This window comes from Aplidium turbinatum, chromosome 3, assembly GCF_918807975.1.
Source record: "Aplidium turbinatum chromosome 3, kaAplTurb1.1, whole genome shotgun sequence".
Lineage (NCBI taxonomy): Eukaryota > Metazoa > Chordata > Ascidiacea > Aplousobranchia > Polyclinidae > Aplidium > Aplidium turbinatum.
Window position 1 is genome coordinate 29,285,624 of NC_137474.1, and position 20,846 is coordinate 29,306,469.

Genomic DNA, 20,846 nt, shown 5'->3' on the forward strand with positions numbered 1-20,846 from the left:
ACTAATGCATTAACCGGTTAACCACTACCTTTGTTAGCAATTATCTTTTGTTGTTATTAGCATTACAGTTCATAATCAAATGCTGTACTCTATGTAGGGTTGTGAATTATCTTAGTTATGATTATTTAGTTTGATAATGTCCCAAGTTAAGCGTAAATGGGGTGGAATAAACTGCTGTTTACCACAATGTAACAACACTACAAATATGGGATTTTGTTACTTGTACAAAGTTCCAAGTGATGAAAAGAAAAGGTTTTCTGTTTCAACAGCACAGTGGGAAAAACAGTTTCATCAGGTAAGATCAACACAATAAAATAGTATAATTTTATGCTGTATGTCATGATGGTTGACATTAGTAAAAATTAAGAGCTTATGCCTAGTGAATCACATAATGTGTCACACATATTATGTTTTTTTTTAAATTTAAGCAATAAGCATATGGTGCTCACTGCTACTTTACTCGTATATTGAGAAGATTCACTAATCTAGCATCCCTGTGTAGTGTGTTTGTTTGTTTGTTTATCTTTATCCTGCATTGCGGGAAAGCGGACTTGAGCGCTATGCATCGGTGTACGCTTTTCGACGTACACCTGACCCACGCTGCAGCCGACTGCAATGTCTGTTTCCGGTTGTCTACTCTACTTATGACTTAAATTTGGTACTACCCATTACTCGAAATCGATCACTAGGTAGAGGCAATTATCGTAAAGTTTCTTGCCCAGAGAAACAACAGTAAGTGCGGGTGGCGTATATAGTGACTCTGGTGTGACCACGCGGATTCAGAAAAAAGTAAATAAAAATAGAGATATAATTAAGCATAATAAAATAAAGACATACTACTTTCTGTTCAAATAAACTTTGTTCAATCAATTTTACTTTCCAAAAGTTACAAGTGAAATAATTTATGGCGATTTAAAATTTAAATCATAAATGCAATTATATTTCCACCAAAAAGGTAGTGAAAAAAATGCAAAAAAAAAAATTGTAGTCAAAAGCGAATTAACGAGAACGATTATAGTTGCAACAATTTGTATAAAACATTAAAGCTGCAGATGTAAAATAATTTTGATGATACGAATTTTAGTACAAAAAAAAAGATCTGGCAGCACTATTTCTAGAAATATAGTTAGGCTACCATTCAACATATTACAACTTAATGAGCAATTTGATGACAAAAATAACTAATTTGCACAATTTAAAGTTGTATTTTAAAGTTGTATAGGATAAATAATCACATCTTAGTCCAACACAAGCAGTTTTTGTTATTTGACCGAATTTCCATTGGAAAGCCTACTTCTTGTTTTCTCTTTTTTTTCACATTTTTCTGACATTCCACTTCGTAATTTCCTTGCAAACGTTTGAAGAAGATGAAATTGTAATTCTTCCTTTTTTTTTTTGAGTTTAGCTTATCTCCAGGTCCTAAATTTGCACGAATCCAGTTTTTAAACTTGGACCTGGAGAGCAAAAATCTTGCTTCCGACATCTTTTTAAAAATCGTAGTAGCTAGTACAGGGGCGGGCAACTTCTCCAGTCGGCGGGCCAGATATGGGAAAATGAAGTACTTGGCGGGCCGGATTCGTGAATCGCTACATTAATCGCGTATTTATCTACTTAGACAAGGAATAAATCGTATGTAATGTAAACTTGAAGTTTGAAGCTTAGAGATCAAAAACAGTATTTAATGAATTTATTAACAATTAGCATAATGTACTTCAATAGCTGCTGAAGTCAGTGAGACATCTGTGGTCGATTTCGATAACACTTTCATTGCAAAGCAAACATAAGGCCTACTGCTTACGTTTCTTGGCAAAATCCATGGGAAAATATTTATTGTAAATTCATAATCTAATTTTAACTGAAAACAAAGAATCTAAAAACACAAAGAACTGAAGAATAACTAACAGTCACTATTATTTGCATACGTTCCTCCCCGTTTAATTATTAGGCTACACTAATTAGCCAAATTTCACTTTGATATATTTTTCCGGCTTGAAACAAGGTTTGAGACTGAAGGAGATTCTTACAAGAGACAAAGAAAAAGGATGGAAGGTCCTGTTTATGACAGAATATAACATGCTTATTAAGGCGATGTGAAATTTGAATTGACAAAATCGAATTATCACACAGGGTGACTACTGTTGTGTAGAGTATTTTTATGAAGATTTATATGCGATAAAATCCAGTATCTGTAAACATGTAAGCGTTTTAAGGTTAGTATTTTCTAATTCTTGCAAGGTGATTCCACAAAAAATACTATCACAACGCATCAATCCACGTGATCCAGATAGCGCGCTCTGAATGGCTAGTTGGGGAAAACGCGTTGTGTGCCGCACACACGCGCGCGCGCGAGCGATTGCTGTCTGCTGCTGAGAGATTTATACCTTGAGATGCTGAATTGCTGATTATTACTGAAGATAAGGCTGCAAAATTCAGATAAGAAGTTGTGTTCAGCCGAAATGTTTGCTATGATTTTATGCTTGGTTGTTAAATAATCATTCAGGCTTCAGTTCAAAGTTAGTTTAGGCTAGGTTTTCCAAATTGTGTAAAGTAGGCCTAAGAGGCAGTGTCTGTAATTATCAGGTCTTCTGGAATAAGAACTGCTTATTCAGGTGAAGTTGCTGTTTGTGGTTCTGTATTTTTTATATGTAGCTTTGAGAATGACACTAATAAAGTTCATAGTATTACGGAAGGCTCAGACAACTAAGTTTTCAGCACTTAAATTCTTAGTTCTGTGTACCGTAGGCCTGTAAGTGGGCTATGTTTTTTTTCTTCAAAAAATGCATTAATCTCTTCACATATTATCTTTAGTTCATAAAGCTGACCTTGTTGTGGGTAGTATTGTTAACTGTTAAATCATGCCTAAAAGTTCTAAAAAGAGAGTAAGAAGCATGGAAAGCTCTTCTGTCATTGGACCCTCCAAGGAGCTTCCCACTGCTGATTTACCAACACTACGATATGTTCTTGCATTCTGTACTTTGTTGAAGGTGATACTCAAGTACTTTATTACTGCAAGTTTTTCTCTGACTGGTTTTAATTAAGCTTGGTAGTGACATAAAACATAGACCAACTCGTATATCTTCGTATGGATGAAGGGTAGTTGTTAAATATACTAACACATAGCTTGCATGAATGAACAGTACACGTAGGCTACAATAACCAACTAGAAGACACTTTTCAAAACCTTAATGTGTTGAAATAATTAATTGCACGTTTACAGAGACAGAGCACTCATAAGGAATTGATTTTTCAGGAAGCTGGAAAAAAGCTAACTATTCTCTTTTCAAATGAAGATTGCATTCCTAAAACAATTGAGGTTTCTCCTCTCCCAACGTTATCGTAGAGTAGAAGCACCGTTATACCAAATTGGGCCTCTTGACAAAAGGACAACGAAAACGCTTCAAAAGAGAGTTAACAAAAAGGTAAGTTCTTACATACGGTATCTTTTCAAACTTTTTTGTCTAGTAATTTTCTATGAAATGTAAGGCTTTTATAAGTATATTCTTTGATAACAGGGTCATGCATAGACATGTCCCATGTTGTGTACTGGGGTTGGTCTGTTGTTATATTTGTTGAATGGAGCCATATGAGAAGGAGAATGGGTTACTGCCAATTCTACAACCCCACTTCACCATTGCAGATGTAGTTCAACCAACTCTAGATAGTAGGTGATTTAAGGATTTTTCGATTTTCTAAAACATTTCCTCGTGGGAAAGTGATTCAGATGTTCTGATTTCTACGTCTGTAAAGGCAGGCTTGTGCTTTCACTAAAGCTAGTCGTGCTATGGCGAGAAGATTTTTCTTGACTATCACTGATTTTTACTGCCATTTGTCCGAAAGAGTATTAATTGTTATGTTTGGTATATATTGTTTTTCGTTGTGACAGTCAGAAATAAAAACAAACTGAACTGATTTACATGGATTATTTTGTGTTCTTTACATTTATCAATCACACAAAAAACTTGTTTTTCAAGAGCCTCAAACAACAGCGAGGAGATGATTTCGCTGCAGCAAAGAAGTCAAAAGTGATAGAGGAAGAGAACTGGAAAAAACAGCAGTTTTCTGCAGCAATTGATGAAGAAATTGACTCTCCTTTCGAACCAGCTGCACTTGGTACATCTGAATGTGACAATGCCCCGGTATTCAGTGATGATTCCGCTCTGCGATCTTTTTCTGTGAACATGTTAGAAAATATTCGCAAAGGCAGTAACTCTTGTGATGTTTCTGTCCGCACTTTTACCCAACCAAAATTAAATTTGGATGCCAGCTCACTGTTCTCTTTGATTGGGACCATGCCACGCTTACTGAGTCTGTCCTTACTTCACACTTGACCATGGATGAACTAAAGGGTTTGATAAACACAAAGTTTGAATACCCTCATTTTCTTTCCCATACTCAGGCTGTGCAGCGTCTCATTTGGGAAGTCACTAACGACTGTGGAAGTATTGCTGGCCATCAACGACGGGATGGTTTCATTCGGGCGAGAATTGCTTCGCGTAGGGTCTTGCCGAAAGCAAACACGAAATCTGACTTTCTTTCATTGGCTGCAGTATAATATTTTGATATTCACCACTGTTTCTTGTTCATTGTCTTTATTCTTCATTCGTTTGTGCACGTTTTACAAGCACATATAAAGTTGGTTGGTTGATGTGTAAGCTACCATTGGAGAGTTGCAGTTACTATATCTGTCAAAAAACAAATGTAAATCGGCGAAAACAATCGAATATTAATGCAGTGCGTTGTGTGATTATGTAATGCATATTACTACAACAAAACCAAACTGTCATCTTATGCACAGTGCATTCCTACTCTTGCCATGGAAGTGAAAAAGGCTTTAATATCATCAGTTTTTGCTGACCAAGCAAAAATAGGGTTGCCAGGTGATTGTTTAATATCTTACCGTACACCGCCAGACTTTACCTAAAAGGGCAACTAGCAGTCGCATCATATGTCATTGTTGTTGTGATTGTTAAAGTTCGAAATTTTTACAATTTAAAAAAAAATAAACAAAGTTTTTTCTTCAAAAAAATTGTACCTGGCAACTCTGTGCTGGCAACAAATGCCAAAGACAAAATCGACTACATGTTTAAGGTTACTGAATATTTTTGCGTGAAATTTTACAGAAATACTCTACATAGCAATAGTCACCCTGTGTGATAATTCGATTTTTGATTTTTTAAAATTTTTTGATTTTCACATCGCCTTAATGCTTATCACTTGACTAAAAACCGAAAACAAAGAGTCAAAGAACACAAAGAACTAAAGAATAACTAACAGTCACTATTATTTGACGTAGTAAGCAAGTAGTGGGGGATTGCGGCAGAGTGTGGCCGCGGGCCACATTATCATGTAAAGACCGGGAACTGTCTGCGGGCCGCTCAAAATCCCGTCGCGGGCCGGATCCGGCCCGCGGGCCGTATTTGCCCGTCCCTGAGCTAGTAGCTACCCATTGGATCTTGTGGATAAATCCAAGGGCGGCACGTTGCTGGAGGGCGGCAAAATGTGATAATGTTTTAAAAAACGAACAAAAACAGTCACATTAATTTATTCTCAGAGAGACTCAGACTTAAACGACCTAACCTAAGTTAACACTGATCTAAGTGAGAGTTAAAGTGGAGTTAAAGTCTGGAACGATCTCCCCAAAAACATTACTGAAATCGAAATCTTTTCATTATTCTGCAGCAAACTGAAAACCCATCTGCAAACTGAAATTCAAGCTGATTAGCATGCGTCAACTTTTGTATATTTAATCTTTCAAGTAGCCTACTAATAGGGGGGTGTGTTATTTGACGAATTTCACGATGGCAACGTGGTACGGTGCTTAAAATATGTGGAGTAGTATCCAAATCCGGAATATGAAAACAATTATCATATTGGACCACCGTAACCCCCATGTACATGCCCCCTGAAAAGGGGGTATCCATAAATTCACCAAAATATGTGTTTTTAAGCCTTGTCACCAAACGACGTGTATTTTGACGGTATTTATGGTGCTCCTATAGGCGTTTTCGGAGTCTGTGAGTTTAAATATGGCATTAGAAATTACCTCCAAAAATCCAATATAATGGTAATCCAATATGGCGGCCAAAATGGCGCTTAGAATGGGTACTTTCGTAAAATTTAACTAAACATAGTCATGTAATATGTCGAATTATAGGTTTTCGGGGGCGTGGAATTCGAATTCATGATTATTTCAAACGAAAAATAAGCTGATAACAACATATTTTTAAACTTATGACGTATATGTAATTTAGTAGGCTATAAACACAGTATTCAGCTCTTTGTTAGATTCATGCCGTCAAGAACAGAATTTAAATCAGTCATCGTAACATCCGCTTTGCAACTCAAATTACTCAGGTAAGCTTTCAGATTGGCTCCATAAACAGAAGATGGCAACTTTTTATGGTCTTTCAATAAACAAAAAATGTCACTTTGTTTTGGAACTGAGAGTGCAGTGTCACGGGCGTATCTGATCTCGAGGCATAACCGCTTCTGTTTCTCAATCTCTGTTATATTACTATTTAGAATCTCATCCACATCAGAGTCCTTTGTAAAAGGACCGCCTTGTTTTTTCAGTACCATGAGTATCATAAACAATTAACTGTAGTAAGCCAGCCATCTTCAGTCTAGTGCATTGGATACCGCCAGACTTGTAACAAAGGACTTGCAGGACTGGTGAGCAAATACTGGCATTACCCTTAAATCGTGGCAAGCGATAGAACAGATGATCCTTACAGTTATTGAAGAATACAAACTAAGGAAAAGTAAGAGGAATAGGTTAACAGATACAGAGCCAAAAAAGGGGATTTTTTGGCAAACACGAGGCAGACATTTTGGACTGGAGACAGAGCTTGGTAGAAGTTTTCTGCAACTGGCATGTAGACACCACATCCATGAGTTGATTGGGGGCCATCTTGCTCAATTGTGTATAGCCCAACCACATGATCCAATGAACAGCTGTTCAAGCAACTGGTAAACAATTGGAGCGAATTGAACCACAACAACTACACATTGATCGAGGTGACTGCTCCATAAAGAGAGTTGACAGGCTATATGCATAACACCATCACCTTCCTTCAGACATGGATCGAGAACAGCACCAAGGAGACTCTTCAACATGACTACCTGGAGGTGACAGAACTAACACTGCTGTTTCTTGGAGGGATCGTCCCTGCCAGTTGGAGATCCATCACCATCAAAGCGCCTGGGGCATTCCACCATGCCCGTTGGATTAGCAAAACTTTGTACACGTTTAAGGTGGCACTCTTCCGATGCCAGCTTGGGAATGTATATGCACCCGAAGAATTGGAAGACATCACCACTCACCAGTCTTGCTGTATTCTTGGCAATCTTTTACACAAAAGCGTAGTTAACGTGCAGGAGTGCTGCTGATGCACCATCGAATGACCTGGTACTAATGAAGAACCCCCTCAAGGCAGAGGCCAGTATCAGCAAGGACCCAATGATGTGGCCTGCCAAATTTCTCTCCTTGTTCTGGCCAGACAGAAGCTACAAAACCATATGTGGTATCTCTCAGAGAGATTGGTCTCTTTGGCAGTCTTTTCAGAACGAACATCATCTGACAAACAGACGATGAGAAATGCTATGCTGATTGCTGAGGTACCATAACGCGACAGACAGTACACAGACAAGAAAACAGGAGATGCCAGCCTCATCAATGGGACACAAAAGCCCTCAAAGACTTCATTGGACATGACTCTTGGAGCATGTTTGAGCTCTTGAATATTGACTCCAGCTTTGTCAAGCTGTCCGTTGCACAATGGACCACCTCAGATAACTACCATCATGGCAAGAAAGTTGTGGCCAACCTCCATGTTGTCAATGACGCAGCAAAGCGGGCACTAGGACTCGCCACAGATTTGAACACAAATAAAGCGTCCAAATGTGAAGAGCAGCTCGGCTCCAGGCACTATACAGAGTTGTGAAGGGTGTCCGAGAGAAGCTGCATGGACTGGCAACGTCATCTGAGGTTGTGACAAAAAAGTCACTGGTCTCCGTTTTGTACAGTTGGGACTAATATGAATGTTTATTGTATGAGTTTGTATTGTGTACTGAAGTTACTTGGAAGTAATAGACTTCCATTGGTACATTTCGGGATAACTAATTTTCATTTTGTTCAATAATTGACCATAAATATGAAGAAAACATGTTTTTTTATTTAAAAGTGGAATTAATTGTTTCATAGACCTCGTTTATTATATGTTCCATGCTCTTTGGCTGTCTTTTTTGCATATTTTGGTACCAAAATGAGCCCTGACAGTCATTCACAGCCTAAAAAATCACCACTTTAGTCAAGTAGTTGTCTTGCCGGAAACGGTTGTTATGGTAACGGACTGTCTGACCGTAAGATGTCATTGAAAAATAAAAATTTTATCATGGGTTTGCTCCTGATACCCATTCACAACTTTTAGGTGACTTACAACTTCGTAGTATAAATTCTTAAAAATAACCCCTTTTTTGGCCCAGCCTAATAAGAGGATATTGCAAAACACAATGCAAAATAACAAGCATAATTCATCAGTATGAACATATATAAATACTCAGGTATATTCATTGCACATGCCAGGAAAGAATAAGCCTACTTTTGGGATCAAATTCGTATTCTACGCCCTCGAAAACTTATAATTCGACATATCACACAACTATGTTTGGTCTAAATTTACAAAAGTACCCATTCCAAGCCTCATTTTGGCCGCCATATTGAAATACCGCCATATTGAAAATTCTTAGGAATTTTCTAATGTCATATTTGAACACACAGACCCCGAAAAGCCACATATGAGTAAGATAAATACCACCAAAACGCAAGTATAGTGGGTGAAAAGGCCAACAATCTCATATTTTTTTGAAAATAGGGGTACCTTTTATTCAGGGGGCATGTACATGGGGGTTAGGGGGATCGTATGTCGAATTTTCATAAATATTCTAGATTTTGATACTGCTCCACAAATTTTTAGCACCGTACGGTATGAATCGACAATTAACACACCCCCCTACTACTAAGTTACTGTTTGACACCAAGCATCTGCTTAGCTTATTACAACAGCCACTGTCGTGCGTCTGCCACCACTACTTAAAATTATTCAATTTCAATAGGCTGCTATTAGATGCTAATATGTTACCAACGCAATACGCCTTTAATTAGCCGAACTACGCATATTGTACTTGTTCAAAGAACCTTTTGACTTTCGTTACTTTGTTGTATAGATTTGTTTGTAAAGAGTACGGTACTACAACAAAGAAGCTGCATCACTCTCCAGCAGTTTGGTTGGAAATTCATTTGAAAAACGCCAAGAAACTCCATCCCTCTCCGATACCGAAGTCACCCGCATACCATTGGTCACAGCGGTAAACCATAATCTCTTTGTGGGAAAATTGTAACATAAAGTTCCCGGATCCGTTCGTCTGTATGTAGGCCTAATGACCGAAAAGAAACACTCTTCCGAAAACGTCTATTCGAGAATTGTGTTTCTGTAAAAATAGCCACTGGCTGTCGAAATTGGGTACAACGCGATACACCACTAAACTTGTCACTACAATGCAAATTACTTGGATAAAAGACGAAAATTTTGTCCAGCTGGCAAGCATTAAGCAAAACAGTTAAATTTGCGACCAACTTCTTCAAGCAACAATTTTGCAATGACGAGAATAAATTACGATATTTCAAACGCACGTAAGCAGTCACTGTGACGCAATAAGGATAAGCAATGATAAGCCATTCAAGCACCTGTTCAAGTTTTGGCTTACACCTGTTCAAGCCTGGCCCACACCTGTTCAAGCCTGGCCCACACCTACTCAAGTAATTAAAGATTTAACGATGATGTAATGTTATGCTGCAGCTGCAATGTTTTACAGGTCTTGCAACGATTCTGCCTTCTGCTCATTTTTTAGATATATCCCATTACGTAATACGCTAAGATTCAGTAGACCTAAACGGTTTATATGAAGACGAACGGTTTATATGACGTTAATATACCGTTTGATATGAAAATTGTCCGTAACAACCATCAAGACCATTTTCATATCTCCTTCACTACGTATATTTTTCATCATCATGTTCAGTTCAGTTCAGTTTATTTTTTGTTTTGTTGGCGAAAAAGAAAGACACAAAAAGCAAAAGCACAATAAACACAAATAATTCGCACAACAAGGATGGCAGCGAAAGACCAAAAGGTCACCAAAGTCAGCTGCCACCCAAAAATTTAAACAAAAGACACAAAATTAAGAACATTAACACATATATAATATACAGTATAGCACAATACCAGCACTTTACATAATGCATTAACAATAGAATAACACAGGGCAACATAAAAAAACTGTGTAGAGAAATAAGCGGATGATACGTATCAGGAGTGATCATTGCACGAATTCTTTAATAAACATTTATATTTAAATTTAAAAACATTATAAGACCTTTCTTTTATTTCTTTTCGTACTTGATTAGATAGTTGCACTCCATTAAAACATAGCATCTTCTTACCAGAGTTTGACGTTGTAGAAGGCAAATATAAATCATTCTTTTGGTTCTGACGGGTTTTTTTATGATGGTTAATTTCGTTTACAAAAATGAAGCAGCCAGCAAAGGCCCGGGGCAGCATTTTGTGCACATATTTGTACATAAATTTTGCAGTCTCTAATTTAATAATATCGTCAATTCTGAGCACATTAAATTGGTGATAAAGAACAGTTGTATTTGTTGACCTCGGAAAAAATAAGCAGGATCGAATGAACTTGTTTTGTAAAACTTGTAGTGGAGCAAGCAATGTAGAGTTTGCTCTTCCCCAATTTATAATCGAGTATTGGATCTTGGATTGAAACAAAGCATAATATAAGGTTTGTAATATTGTTAAAGGGGCAATGTATCTCAGCTTAAATGCTATGCCGCAGACCTTTGCAAGCTGCTTTCTAAGATTAATAATATGACTATCCCAGTATCCCATGTCTATCGCTCATCCAAAGTTACACCTAGATAGTTTATACATTTCTTTCTTTCGATAGATCGGCCCCTGATGGACAGACTAAAATTTCTGCTGCACTTTTTTTGTTGCAGAGGATCATATAAGTAGTTTTATAATAATTTAATAAAAGTTTATTGGATTTCATCCACACATCAATTTTTCCTATCTCTCTATTGACATTTTTTTGGAGAGATGACAGGCATTTATCTGACATATGAAAGTTTGAGTCATCAGCAAAAAGTGTAGTTGAAAAAGAAGATGCATTTGGAAGATCATTCACATAAAGAAGAAAAAACAAGAGACCAAGGATTGACCCCTGTGGGACACCACATTTAACAACATTGAAATTAGAATTGTGAGCCCAGCCTCATGGGCGAAACACGTGTCTATCGCTGTCAATTCTTGCTACAAATCGGCTGCCGAGAAACATATTGAAATTAGAGTTCTTACCGTTAATTTTTGTACTTTGCATTCTATTTGTTAGATAAGATGTTAAAACGTTTAAAAACTTGCCACGAAAGCCATAATGGTGAAGTTTTTTTAAAAGTATGCCATGTTCAAATTAGTGTAGGCCTATACCGTATTCCTGAACCCATCAGTTATCGATTCCTATTTTAAAACTACACCACTGTCGTTGCTGCGAACAGTTCACTTTATTTAAAAACGAAACACTGTATATAGTTTTTTGTGTAATAAGCTCACCCTACGTTTATTAAATGCTCGTGTTTTGATTTTTCTTTTTTTGTATTGATTGTGAAGTTCAGTCGTCCCCACATGGCTTTATCAACTGTCACACCTCCAGTTACTTTAGGTATGTGGAGCCAACTGATTCTTTCAACTAATTCATCTATTTTGAACTGTTAGGTTTGGTGGCCGTGCTTAACTTTACTTTCATCGACGTATGCTTTAAATTTACATCGCACGCACGTTTTAAACTTCTGTGGTTTTGCCGCTGTTCCCTTTTGTTGGTGTGTGAAACATAAGGAAAATATTAGTAACTTTATCATTGCTGTTGTTTTCCGACAAAAAAAAATAAATTGAATTGAATTGAACTACCCAATTTTATAAACCTGCGTTTATTTAGGCTAATCACTTTTCCGTGACGCAAGTTTAACCGATTATCAACAGGAGTTTTCAACCTTTTTTCCACCGCGACCCTCTCACAGTAATTGACGTTAGGGCTACTACATGTCCTCTTTTAGGAGGATTTGTCCTCTTTTTTCATAAAAAGTGAATTGTCCTCCGAGGACACTTGAAAATGCTCAAATGTCCTCTTTTTGGCATTCCTATCATTTTCAACAAGTTTTTATTTTTATGTGACCTTGGCAAAAGCTAAATAAGGCTAAGCAACGATACCTTTTTTTTTTTTTTTCCTTCGCGCAACGCTCAGAGTTCAAGATGGATACCACTACATCTTGCAGGTTTACAATTTTCTATATGAAATGGATTTGTTTCCTGTCTCATCATTAGTGCGTCCGCTCCGGAAGCCGTCCACACACCCAAACACTCAGCAGGCACACCATACTTACATGGAAGATACCTACCAGGGAGGCGAGAGACTCACTACGACCGAAGGGACCCACCGCGGTAGATGGTAATCTGTGGATGTAAATGTTTGGTTAGTGGGTGCCACAAGCTGATCTGCCTGTCTCGACTTTCCTCTTGCTGATCTTGGAGCAGACTAGGAGATGGCGGGTCAAGCATGAGAACTAGCGCGTTTTGGTAGATAATTCATTTTTTAATTTTATTTGAGTTTGTTTGTGTGTGTGTATCTTCTTGTTGCCCGCTTGAAGAAGGGCACCTGTTTGGAGAAAACGGGCCACTGCAGTCTAAGATCTCATTTGGCAGAGATGCCAGAGAGGAGCGGCCAGAGGGAGGGTAGCTTTCGCTGACCCCAGAGTCATCTTGGAATGGGCCGCTGCAATCCTGTCATCCCAGGGCGAGTGGGACGACGGAGAGGGACGGTTGAAGATCCCCCGCTGCAATTACTCTTCCGGCATCAGGCCGTTGCAGATAAGTGAGAGGGACGGGTTAAAGGTAGGTTGTTACGCCCTTGGCTGTCTAAACTTCTTCAAAGATGATCTACGACCGTACTGTGCTAGTGAGACCCACCGCTGCAATCAGTCATCCCTACCACCGAGGACGACTGAGAGGGCGGTTGAAGAGAGGGTCTCGACTGGTTCTTCTTTCTTCTGACCGTAAAAGGAGGTTTAGAAGGAGTAGAAATGTCAGATGACAAAGGAATGTTATGCTTTTGTGTTGTGTCTTTTGTTTTTGTCATGATCACCCACAGGGCTTGAATGGTGGACCGTTTTGTGTCCTGTATATATGTGTCGCCTATGTCCAGAGATATCTTCTTTTGGATGATGATGTGCTTGGCGATATTCATCATGGTCAGAAGGATCAGGTTGTTCTTTTGTCCTCCAGAGATTTGGTTGTAGAGGATCATGTCCTTTGTTATTTCCATGTCTTCGTTGGTTAGGTCAAGATATTGTTGTTTCAGGCGCTCCCATATTCCTATCGCAAAGGAGCACTTGGTGAGGACGTGGGCCACATTGTCTTCTGGTTTTCTGCAGAATTTGCAATTTGCTGTTCTGTCGGAGTGTATTGATCTATTAAAATCTCCCCATTTGTATCCTCCATGTGCAATCCGAAAGGACATGGAGGATAGGTGAGGTGGAAGGAGGAATTTGATTTCTTTATTTCTTAGAAGAATTTCGTTCCAAGGAATCTTCTTTCCGTTTTGATCAATCTTGTTAGTCTTCTTTTCATTTTGCGTTTTCAGATTGAGGTAGATATTTTTATAGGAAGTATTTTCCCAGTCGTGTTTCAAGCCTTTGAGTTTGCAAAAGGACTTGAAGATGTCCGCATACATTTCGTTTGGAACTGGGGCATGCGGAATGCTGTTGGATAACAGATGAGGTGTGTCTCATTCTGTAGCTCAAATTGAACATGGCCCATTCGTGCCAGATTTCGGTGGCGTCTTCTAGTGGGAAGACTCTCGGGGTGCACAGCAGTCCTGAAATGCGTTGCACAAGCGCACACACTCTCGGGGTGTGCGCTTGAGCAACACATTTCAGGACTGCTCTCCATTCAGCGGCACCTAGTGAATGGAATAATTTCTCGGCAACAAGACTTCAACAATCGGAAAAACTTCACTCTGCCAATCTCGGTAACCGGCCCTGCGTCAAGTGCCTCTACAAGTATGCGAACAAGTACCAGGAATAACCTATCAAGGCTTTGTCAGTCCGAGGATAAAGATTCAAAACCAAACCAAACCAACCAAAGGTGCCGAATTCTGTCTATGCGACTAGTTTGGAACTTTGATTGGATGTCCACCATGTTGATGCCTCCATCTTTGACAGGAGGAAATGTCTTGCTTCTCTGGAGCTGTTCAAGTGGCGAAGGATGCCAGAGGAAGCCGAATAGGATTTTGTTTAGTTCAACGATACCAAAAAGGAAAAGTATGTTTTCTGTGAGCTGTGGCAGAAGTAGGCTATCCTTGTTTAAGAAAAAAAGTTTTGACTTTGAGGTTTGCTTGCTGTGAATATGGTAGATAGGCCTACATTTATTTCTGTGACAAACGAACGCAGTGTTACTCGATGACCATGTGATATGCATTTCTATTGGTCGACTCTTGTGTTGCCCATTTGGATGAATTGACCACTAATTTCATTTTCCGAGTTCACATCCTTTGATTGGATGCTTAGGTTATTGCTTATGCTGTCTTACTTCAAAGAATAGGATAACGCTTTTCAGCGGTGTGTGGAAACAGTGGCATAGCGTAGCCAAGGTGGATGGGAGAGTGGGGGCTTCAAACTCCCTTTGGCACGCGTATGGCGTCACGATATTGAGAATGATGCTTTCAGTCTCTTTATGTCTCTAAAACAAAGTTTGCCTAATTTTAAACAAAACTACAAACGAAACTGTAAAAGAGCGAGTTTTGCCAATACCAAATATTCAAATATTTCAGCCAGGAAATAGCAACAAGAAAACATAGAGACTTTGCTTCATTTCCGAAAAATGACGTGATCTTATCCTTTTGCTACGCCACCCGACAGCACCAGTTTACAGAAATATTCATACACACTTTTTTGTTGAAAATGCTCTCAGAATGCACCAAATTCAAAGTAATTTTTCAAAATTTTCTGGGGGAGGCCCTCACACCAGGCCCTCACACCCCGTCGCTGGGTGTAGTCATAGGCGAATACGCAGACGGGCTTCGTCCGCCGGCCGTCAAAACCCCCCCTTTACAAAATTCTTGGCTAGTCCACTGTGTGGAAGTATCTGTCAGAGAAAAATGTTGGCATTGATGATGTTAAACTGTTCGATCTATACAAGTTACCAAAGCAAGTGCAAAGGTGTCTTAAACCTGACAGCTAGCTTGCATTAGCTTTGTTTAAAATATCTTCTTCTTCTTTCGTTTGAGACTAGATCAAATTTCAGGGCAGGTGGTGGAGAGCCAGGTGAGTGTAGCTTCGTCCAGCGTTGCTATACCATGCGTTCCATTTGGTGCCTTGTAGATGGGACATTCGAGAACGACATGGTCAGCAGTTTGTTCCTCCGCGCCGCATTCGCAGGCCGATGAGGGAGCCAGACCCCACTTGTGCATGTTGGAATGGAAGCGACCGACTCCGGTTCGGATTCTGTTGAGCTTGACCCAAGTCGGCCGAGGAAGGTCCATACCAGGGGGGCGCGCCACCGGGTGGGGCATAAAACCATGTAGTTTGGTGTCGGTGGCGCACCATGCTGCATTCCAAGTGTCTTCCATGAAGTGTGCTGCGCTGATGGCACGATCGCTGAATGGTTGTAGTAATTCAACAGCAGCTGGCACATTAAAATATGATGGCACATTAGAAAGTGAATAGAATAGTTCAAATATTGCAGAACTATAGATTTTTTAATGATTTGTTAAAAATTGAGTAATTTTTCATCTGCTATAAGCTATGGCTCAAAATGCAAATTTAAAACGCATGTTTTCTGTCGAGAAAATCAAATGCACAGCTAAACGTTCATTGACTGAATCTGACAGTTAAATAAGATGTAAAAATTGTTTAAACGCAAAAAGCATTTTACTTGCTTAGCCTAACTAAACATGTCCTCTTTTTGGGTGATGAAAATATGGTAGGCCTAGTTAACGTAGCCTTGTGACCCCCAATAATATATACAATAAAGGAATATTTAACCCTTTACAGGCGGCGAAGACTATCTCTCGTTAGGCCTATTTGTTCGTGATTTTTTCGTATATTGTAGTTTTTAGTCTAACTAAGAATATTTTATGAAAAAAATTAGAATTTTTATTTCTTTGTTTGTTTTTTATTATGTTCCCAAAATGGGAACGTTGGCATGTAAAGGTACCAAAAAATATCGTATCGTGGTTTGTATTTGAATACGACGTAAACTTGGGTAGCCTACTTTATTCGATACAATAGCATTGAAAAAGACAATAAACAAAAGTACACACGTTTAAGAGATCCACAAACAACAAATGTACTTTCTACCATGTAGCTGTACTTTCTACAACTACCCTGTCACTAACTTTATTTGTGGTGGCATGCGTGGATGCTTCCTTGTGGCATGCGGCATGCTTCCTTGTGACGATGATACAAGAAAATGATTCAACGAGTCGAATCGCGTGGTTGCAAACGGATGTGCAGTAGGTTCTCTAAGTCGACGCCTAGGTTTCTCCACTTTCACCAATGACCGAGCAATCTCGCACCTGAACTGAAGGTGGTTTTCAGAACATTGATTGACGTGATTATAAAAACAGAAGGCAGCTACAATTGAAAGGTCGAAAATATGGGCAAAAAGATTCCATCACTATATTTTCGATCGAAGTCGTGGCCGGTAAGAAGATAGCAACCTGTCACATACATCCACACCCCCCATTCCCTGATTGTATAAGCAATCAGAAATGGTTGTGTTACTGATTTTTCCTTATGTTTCACTCCTCGTTGAACTGTTTGAGTTGATGCTACATCGCAGTAATTGCTTGCAATAGTGAAAGCACAATTATCGTTCCATCTGGCACAAATTACAATGCCGTCTGATCAGTAATCATATTCTCCTCTAGGCTTTTTCTGGAAGGTTTCGTACTGGAGAAAGGACAGGAACCGTTCTCTCTAATTCTACCACATTCTCCGTTCTCTCTAATTGTACCACAGTCCTGTTCTCTCTAATTGTACCACATTCTCTGATGTTTTCACTTTTCCCCAGCAAGATCAGTAAGTAGTTGATGGCTTGTGAAAAAATTGTCAAAGAGAATAATATGTTGGTTTTTGCCGGCAACACATGACAGCATTGTCTCAACTACGTGTGCTCCCAAAGGTTCAGCTCTTCTTTCATCTTTACCGCAGTAGATTTCGAAGTTGTAGGGATAACCATCGGAGCTACACAACATCCATAACTTCTAACCAAACTTTACTGGCTTTCCTTTTATACATTGTTTTGCACTGTGTAGTCGTCGATAAGGAACCATCGATTCGTCAATGCTTAGTAACTGGTGAAATGTACCAAATTGTTGGCAATTTGACCTTAGCAGATCTAACAGCGGCAGTAGGACTACCTTGGCCATTTTAAACTGAGCTAGATTATGATTGTCAGTCAGGTGCAAGTACGTTTTTATATTGCGGAAACGGTCTCTGCTCATGGTCTTAGAAAATAGCGCTTGAAATTAGCGCTGACGCCGTCAATTTCATTGAGAGCTAACGCAGTAGCCTACTTTACGCCGTGAAGTTTTTAGGCAATTCGCGCTAACGCTGACGCCGTTAATTAATTTTATTGACGCGTACAACACTGATAGTATGCCAATAAGTTTTCTCATATCAACCTCATCAACTTTGAAGTTTATCCTATTCTTGTCTCTCCTTGTATATAAGCTTGTTTGCTCTACGAGTAAAGAAAACATGTCATTAGTAAAGAACAGAGAAAATTTCTCAAACATGCTTTTCCCTCCATGAGCTTGAACCTTATCGAATGGCTGCAGTTCTTTTGGGTCGCTCAGTGATGCTTTGTATTTTTTTCGCCATCTGCAAGCTCTTTCCGTTCCTTTGTTAGAAGTCATAGAAGTGTTTTCTGCTTAAAATCAAGCTGTGAAAATACCAAGCTGTGAAAATGTTCTCTTGGTAGAAGTAGTGAGAACTTTTTTGAGATAAACTCTGTTATTTGTGTACCACATGTTGCTAACGTTCCCATTTTGGGAACAACGTATAAATTTAATCATGAGAAGAAAAATGTTAAATATAACGAAACAAATGGTAGGGAAACAAGTTATTAATAATAATCTCACATAAAAAACGCAAATCTTTTGAAAAAAGTTTGGTTTGTGTTTTTGAGAAGCACTTTTTTTCGAAAGCTGAAAAATATGATTTTTGACTAAATCCATCGCTTTCATAAAGGAATAATTTTGCAAATCACAATTTTTCAACAAATGCATCTGAAACAATAATCATTCAACAACAGTATCCAAAACAGAAAATTTTTAAATGAAGTCTGTGTAAAGCTGTGCGCGACTTCAACCCCATGTTCCCATTTTGGGAATGTTGGTGTGCAAAATTTAACCAAATTTGATTCATGCCGACATCTAGTTATGTTTAGTTTTGCTGTTACGTACAACGTACAATTTTAGGCATAGGCCTAAATATAGGCCAATTAGAAAATAGAAAAAACATGGTGATTTTTTGTCAGTTGTGTAAGTATGGCATGCAATGGTATTTTGGAGCATGGTTGGAAGTAGAACAAGAAAATGGTAAATACATTTCTGCATCTAAGTGGTCCAGCTTCTATTTCACTGGACAAACATATATGTTGGGTCACCAGCGACAATTGTGTAGTGTAGGCCTACCCAGGGCCGTTAAGAAAGAAAGTTGGGTCCGGTATGGATAAGAAGCCCTGGCCCTTTCAAACAAGTTGGCCTAGTGGGTTGAAGATTGTGCAAGCGTCAATGATGTGATCTGCAGTCCGTTCCTCAGCATCACATCCACAAGAAGAGGCCGTTTAATGATCAATCATCAAATTAATATTTGTGAACTTACACTAATTCAAAATTGTCCCTTTTTACAGCAAAAACTTGCCAGAAAATGTAGCTTACCGCACCATGTTAGTCTTTCATTAATTCTCTCTTTTTCGTAAACGACACTCGTTTTATCCTTACCGCTAATAAATAAAATGACAATGTCGATGCAGGGCTATAAGCAACCAACCCTTTACAACAATTGTTTGCCCAAAATTCATATTACAGCATATGAGTTTTGAGGGTTACCATACACAAAACTAAAGGTGAGTCTCATACTTGAATCCAAGCATCGGGGGATGAGAAGATAAGGTTCTCAATATACTAACCCTGATGATGTTCGCCCTTCGTTTCCGAAGTAGTTAGGGCAATTTATGACATATAATACCCTTACCCCAAAAAATTGCAACAAAAGGTTTTTCAACTGATTTGATTAGTATTGGGTGTCAGTTTTAACATATTCAAAATCTTAAGGGATCAAACTTCCGGAAAGTGGTTATTTTCAAGATGGCTTCCAAGATGGCTGCCAAACCAATAAAATAACAATAAATTGACCATAACTGGGTCATCATATGACAAAAACATGTAGTTTTGGTGTCTACATCTAGGTTTTTATACCCTGTGAAGTTAATGAGACCATTCTCAGAATTGGTGAATTATCTGATAGCCTATAAATTTATTATGGCAATCCAAGATGGCTTTCAATACAATTAAAAATGAACAATAACAATGTATTGGTTATGAAAAAACCCGTTAAATTTCTATTTATATTTGGGTAAACTAAGCAGGCATAAAGAGTTCATACGATGTAGTCATGTAGGCCTACAGTAGACTCTTGACATCATCAGCGTAAAGAAAGCACATGGATCAAGTATTGCTGTACTAAAGCTCATCGCTGTCACTCTCGATGTCATCGTCTGTAATTATGTGATTGCTGTATGGACACATGAACCAGTTTGGCATGGTCCAAGATCCTTAATCAAACAGGTGATCTCTTCATGCAGGAAGTGATGAAGCACGAGCTCAGTACATGCCCACTCGCCTTGTTTGAAGCTAGACATTTTTTCCGAGAAGCCAATAAGCCTCAAATAGCTACCGCTACCACAGAACATGCCAGAAGTGTGACGTCAGGCAATTATAAAGTAGTGAAAAAATCTGCCCCGAAAACCGATCACTACTTTCTTGATGGAGGGTTCTTGTTGCATCGAGTGCCATGGAAAGCTGGAGACAGTGATGGGTCTATTGCACAGTGGTATGCAGATTTTACGATTCGATATTATCGCTGAGCAACGGTGATCTTTGATGGACATGGTGGTCCGTCTATCAAAGACGTACATGAACGTCCACCGGGTTGTTCACTTTACTGCAGACACCAAGTTCATTGAAAAGAAGGAGCAGTTCTTGTCTCGAGCTTCCAACAAGGAAGGATTAATTTCTTTAATTTCTACTCAACCGAGGAATAGAAGCTGCAATGTGATCAATGCACCATGTGATGCAGATGTTGACATCGTCAAGACGGCAGATGGACAGCCCTCATCGACATAGTACGACTTTAATTGGTGAAGACCTTTTAATATTGTTACTATACTATGCTGACACTGATCCAGACATAAAGACCTTTACTTCCTCTCCGACAAAGCTTATACTCAACCAAGATACACGACATCAACAAACTGAAGGCAATCATCGGACCAGACATATGATCAGTTGATCACAGCTCCTCTTTATTCATACATTCACCGGTTGTAATTCAACGTCAAGGATATTTGGTATCGGAAAGTAGACGGCTTTCAAGAAACTAGTGAAAGGTCAACCAATTATCAAAGAATGTGCAAATTGTTTCATTCTCCTAAATC

The 20,846-nt window shown here is 38.9% G+C and overlaps 1 protein-coding gene across 1 annotated transcript; it reads left to right on the forward strand.

Moving 5' to 3' along the window:
- Nucleotides 1–3,203: 3,203 nt before the first annotated feature.
- LOC145767592 (uncharacterized) lies at nt 3,204–4,703 on the forward strand. The gene is made up of 2 exons (XM_082579444.1): nt 3,204–3,419; nt 3,972–4,703. The coding sequence occupies exons 1-2, from the start codon at nt 3,285–3,287 to the stop codon at nt 4,326–4,328; spliced, it is 492 nt and encodes a 163-aa protein (XP_082435570.1). The 5' UTR covers nt 3,204–3,284; the 3' UTR covers nt 4,329–4,703.
- Nucleotides 4,704–20,846: the final 16,143 nt, after the last annotated feature.